Source organism: Aegilops tauschii, chromosome 1, assembly GCF_002575655.3.
Source record: "Aegilops tauschii subsp. strangulata cultivar AL8/78 chromosome 1, Aet v6.0, whole genome shotgun sequence".
Classification (NCBI taxonomy): domain Eukaryota; kingdom Viridiplantae; phylum Streptophyta; class Magnoliopsida; order Poales; family Poaceae; genus Aegilops; species Aegilops tauschii.
In genome coordinates this window covers 489,691,566-489,696,688 of record NC_053035.3, presented here as the reverse complement: position 1 = coordinate 489,696,688, position 5,123 = coordinate 489,691,566, and the positions used below count along the sequence as shown (strand labels likewise).

At 46.4% G+C, this 5,123-nt stretch overlaps 1 protein-coding gene across 1 annotated transcript; it reads left to right on the top strand.

Moving 5' to 3' along the window:
- Positions 1-4,609, top strand: LOC109759790 (malate dehydrogenase 1, mitochondrial). Its single transcript, XM_020318629.4, has 7 exons — positions 1-417; positions 508-681; positions 1,847-2,015; positions 2,121-2,182; positions 2,523-2,647; positions 3,398-3,515; positions 4,106-4,609. Exons 1-7 carry the CDS (start codon positions 181-183, stop codon positions 4,244-4,246), a joined length of 1,026 nt encoding a protein of 341 aa, XP_020174218.1. The 5' UTR covers positions 1-180; the 3' UTR covers positions 4,247-4,609.
- Positions 4,610-5,123: the final 514 nt, after the last annotated feature.

The window sequence follows — 5,123 nt, the reverse complement described above, 5'->3', positions numbered from 1 at the left end:
GGGTGAAATGAAACGAAACAAAGCATCTCACCGCATCGGCGGAGACGGCAACACTTTGGATCCCATCCACCCCTTCTCCGCTCCTCTTTAAAGCCGCCGCCCCCTCTCCATCGACCGCACTACCGCCAGCCAGCGACACACACACACATAGCTTAGAGCGGAGGCGAGGGCGAGGAAAAGATGAGGATGTCGCTGCTGAGATCCGCGTCGCAGCACCTGCGCCGCCGCCGCGACTACTCCTCCGCCGCCGCCTCGCCGGAGCGGAAGGTGGCCATCCTCGGCGCGGCGGGCGGCATCGGCCAGCCGCTGGCGCTGCTCATGAAGCTCAACCCGCTCGTCTCCTCCCTCTCCCTCTACGACATCGCCGCCACGCCCGGCGTCGCCGCCGACGTCTCCCACATCAACACCCGCGCCCTGGTACGTCCGTCCCTACTCCCTCTCCCTCCCTTCCCCGCCGGCTAGCTCGCTCCGCTGGATCTGTGTCTAACTAGTCCGATGGGGCCGCAGGTGAAGGGCTTCGTCGGGGACGACCAGCTCGGGGAGGCGCTGGAGGGCGCCGACCTCGTCATCATCCCCGCCGGGGTGCCCCGCAAGCCCGGCATGACCAGGGACGACCTCTTCAAGATCAACGCCGGGATCGTCAAGGGCCTCTGCACCGCCATCGCCAGGCACTGCCCCAACGTAAGCCCCCTTATCACCCACTCTGCCGCCACGCCACTCTAGATCTGCAGTTCGGTGGAGGCGGCATAGCTAGATTTGGTTGCCAAATGCGGCAATCGCACGTTTCCCTGCTCGGAATTGCTTCTACTTGCCGACGGTTCTAGTATGTTTTGCGTTCATTTCTGATCTGGGGCATAGGGACAGAGCAGTCAAATTTGTTGCATAGGATTGCTCTGTACTACTAGTCCACAAGAGTTGTTCCCAAAATGGACCCAACTGCCACAACAAAATCAGGTGTTACTTTCGTGCCCCAAATCTGTAGGCTGCTTCTATGTAGGAGGCACAATTGGTTCAGGCCTTGTTTTACAGTTTGAGCCTGGCCCTCTTCATTTTTGTTCTCTGGCGGTGCAGTCACATTGTTTCATATGATTGTTGTAGGTAGCAATAAAAGTTTAAAACAATGGCTTGCTTCAAATGAATCGAATTGCCGCTGCCGGTCGGTTGTATGCTTTGCATTCAGCGATGATCTGGGGGAGAGCAGTCACGTAGTAGTCGCATCATAGGATGACTGCCACTCTGTTTGCCCAAAATGAACCCAACTGCCACTACCAACTCAGGTGTTTCTTTTCTGCCTCAGTCTTTAGGCTGTTTCTAGACAGCACACTTGCTTCAGCCATTGTCTTACGATTTATGTTCTGGGGCTGTTTGCTAGGAGGCAAATTTGCTTCAGACATTGTTTTGCATTTTGGGCTTCATCTCTCTGCCTCCATCCTATTGCACACACTGTATACTACGATGGCCAAGGTGTGGCATCCATGGGTAGTTCTATTTTCCAACTCAAACACGCATTCACATCAAAATGCATGTGTTTTTGTATTAGATGAAAACCAAGAAGCTGCAGAACTTGCACGACTGCAGTGCAAAGAACTCTATGCAACTCGACGTAAAACTGCTAACTGAAATTAGATAAACGAAAAAAGCAAAAGCAAAGAAAGCTGCTCTAACACTAACACTATCCAGCCATTGGCTCCGGAGGCCTGGCATGACATCAGTGTGTAATTAAAGCATCCTCATGCGTGTGCTACTGTATGTCAAGATGTCAACCGTTGTTTATGAAGTATTTTTTTAAATTATACAGTATTTATGTAAAAATCTAATTGTGGAATTGTTAATTATGCTTGTTCAGGCTCTCGTCAATATGATCAGCAACCCTGTCAACTCGACTGTCCCAATTGCAGCCGAGGTGTTCAAGAAGGCTGGTACCTATGATGAGAAGAAGCTGTTTGGTGTGACCACTCTTGATGTTGTTCGTGCTAAAACATTCTATGCTGGAAAGGCGAACGTGCCAGTTACTGGTATTAAGATGACATTTCACTTAATTATAGGGAAAATTGAGATTATGTTGTTGGATTTTATGCCTCTGTCCTTTCAATCTGAGTTGTTGCTGTGATCTTTTGCAGGGGTGAATGTTCCTGTTGTTGGTGGCCATGCTGGAATCACTATCCTGCCACTGTTCTCGCAGGTCTGGCATCTTACTGGCTTAACTTGTTTTCTTTCATTTCATTCAATAGCAACACAAATTGATGTGCAAATCTAGCGACATTGTAAACACATACTGATAACAAAACTTCATAGCATAGTTGTATAAATTATTCTGAATGCTGTTGGCAAGTCGTTTTAGCTAATGAAATCTATGTTTTGGATAAGAATCAACAGTATGCCTCTCTAGTGCTGCTTATCTTTCATCTGTCAATCACCGAAACACTATGCAACTAATGCTGTTTTAATTTTATGCTATATCTGCCATATGTTTTACCGCCAACATCTCAAGTTAACAACTCAATTCTTTATATTTGATATAGGCTACTCCTGCAAGTAATGCATTGTCCCATGAGGACCTTGTCGCCCTCACGAAGAGGACACAAGATGGTGGGACGGAAGTTGTTGAAGCGAAGGCTGGAAAGGGCTCAGCAACATTGTCGATGGCGTAAGTCTATCAACACGCACACAGACTTTCCTGAGCATGTTCTCTTTCTGCTAGTTTTATGCTCTTGAAAATAACATGCTATTATCCCTGTGTGTCCATGGTTTTTGTAGAATATCAAAGTAGTATATTAGTGTTTATACTCTGCACTCAGGATATGACCAAATTCAGTATTCATAACCTATTTGATCTGACTAACTACTGTATTGTAGTTCTTGTATCCATTTGATTGTATGTTCATAACAGTGCTTTACTGCCAAATATGTACATATGTGAATGTGTTTTCCATTCTGTTTATCAGTAGTTACATGTTCATTGTATAAGTGGCCTTTTTTCTTAGGTGTTCATTTTGTTTGGTCCTTCAGTTTAATGTTTTACTTCAGCGTGAAACTTAAAACATCTGGTTGCGTAAATTATATTGCACCCTGGATTCCTGATTTTATTTTTGGAGTACTGACCTACGTACTAATTGTAGAGAATATTCTTTACTAAAGAGTTTTTTCATACCACTGCTGATCTTCTGCTTTTGCTTTCATGTGAAATGCATACTTAATTCAGTTATGTCCAACATATTGTACTTTCTGCTCATTTTAGCTGGAAATTACCATCTGAAATGAGACATGGCCATTTTGATCTATGTAGATGAATTCCGTAGCAACCTCATGTTTTGTAGTATCACATTGCTAATCTTAGACTGGACTCTTTTGCATTATTTGGTTTTCGCTGACAATATTTTATCTTCTGTTTTTCCAGATATGCTGGTGCAGTTTTTGGAGATGCATGCTTGAAGGGGCTCAACGGTGTTCCTGACATTGTAGAGTGCTCTTTTGTCCAATCAACCGTAACAGAGCTGCCATTCTTCGCCTCCAAGGTGATTTCCTGTTCGCCCCCTGTCAATGCATAAATAAATCCTATTGTCCTTGTATAGTACACAATCATGTCCCTGCAGATTATTTGTCAAGAGAAAACCTTCATAATCCACACTCTCTTTGTTTTATCATGTTATTAAGTTTTTAAACAGGTTACCAATGTTTCATACCGATAGGAATTTTGGTTGCATGCTTATTCCTAGTTGTGTCATGATGTTTTTGACTTTGTAAGCAGGTATCTAAAGTGTAGGTTGCACTTTTAAGTTGAATCATGTGGTCTTTCACAGGCCTGGCAAGACACTCTTGTTGATCCGTAATTTTTTGGTTGATTAGTTTATAGACAAACTTATGGTTGATTGTTAAGTCTATGGAGTTACTATTGTCGTAGAGGGCCAGACATGTCCCATGTGTCATAATGATCGAACTGGCATACCACGATTCACAGATTGTGCTTTGTTTCACATCATCTAAGCCCGTTTTCGAAGCCCGGAAAACATGCCTGTGCTGAATGCTATTCCGCAACCTGTTAACTCCCGTGAGAAGATGGAGACTTGATGTGCTGAACACTACTTTCCTTCCTTTGGCATTGCAGGTGAGGCTGGGCAAGAGTGGAGTGGAGGAAGTGATGGGGCTGGGCGAGCTGTCGGCCTTGGAGAAGGAGGGGCTGGAGAGCCTCAAGGGCGAGCTGCTGTCTTCCATCGAGAAGGGGGTCAAGTTCGCGCAGGAGAGCTAGGCGGCGACCTGCTCAGCCTATATCGAACGGTTCACACTTGAACTCATGCAATTTTTGTTCGGCCGCTTTCGTTGCCTCCAAACCCGGTTGTGCTGCGGGGCATCGAGGCGTCGTCGTGCTCCGCAATAAAATGTACTGGCTTTGATGTCTCGCCAGATTGAACTGAACCTGTAGTACCAGAAACAGCAGACACCGGTGCCTATGTGCTTATAGCATTCGTACCCGAGATCAGAAGCGAAACTGAGGATTCTGTGGGCATTATATTCGTGCGGATCGACCCCTTGTGCTCTACATACAGGGGTGGGTTTGCCATTCCTCTGTTGAATTGTCGACACCGTTTGTTATCTGTTGAATTGAACTGAATCTGTCGGTGTGTGCTTGTTTGGAGATTCAGTAGCAGCCGGGGTTTGTTACACTGTTGAGAGGTCAGCTCGATTTGGGTCACCGAATGATGCGTGGCGCGTAGGAGGAGCAGCAGCAGTGCCAACTAGACTGCCAGTTCAAGTGTCGAAGCAACGGACACTGATGATGGTGATGAATTGGGTTTCTGCCTTTCTGGTCAGTTGGAGCTTGGAGAAGGCAACTGACCAATATCTAGCAGTACTGGTACATGAACATCAGGGGGCGTGGCGAGAGATGAGTGCGCACCCAGTTCTGGGCATGGATGACCACAGCATTTTTCTGGGTCAAAACACAACGCAGCATGAGCGAAGCAGACAGCAGCCAGTGGAGAGATAGATAGAGAATGCCAACGACCCCGCGTAAAGGCGTTAGTTATTTCGGTTCTAAAGATGGAGCACAAAAAAAGCTTGTGTTGCACGTCTCGGCCAATATATCATGGAGTGGATTCCTCGTGCCAATCCCATCAGGCTGGGTG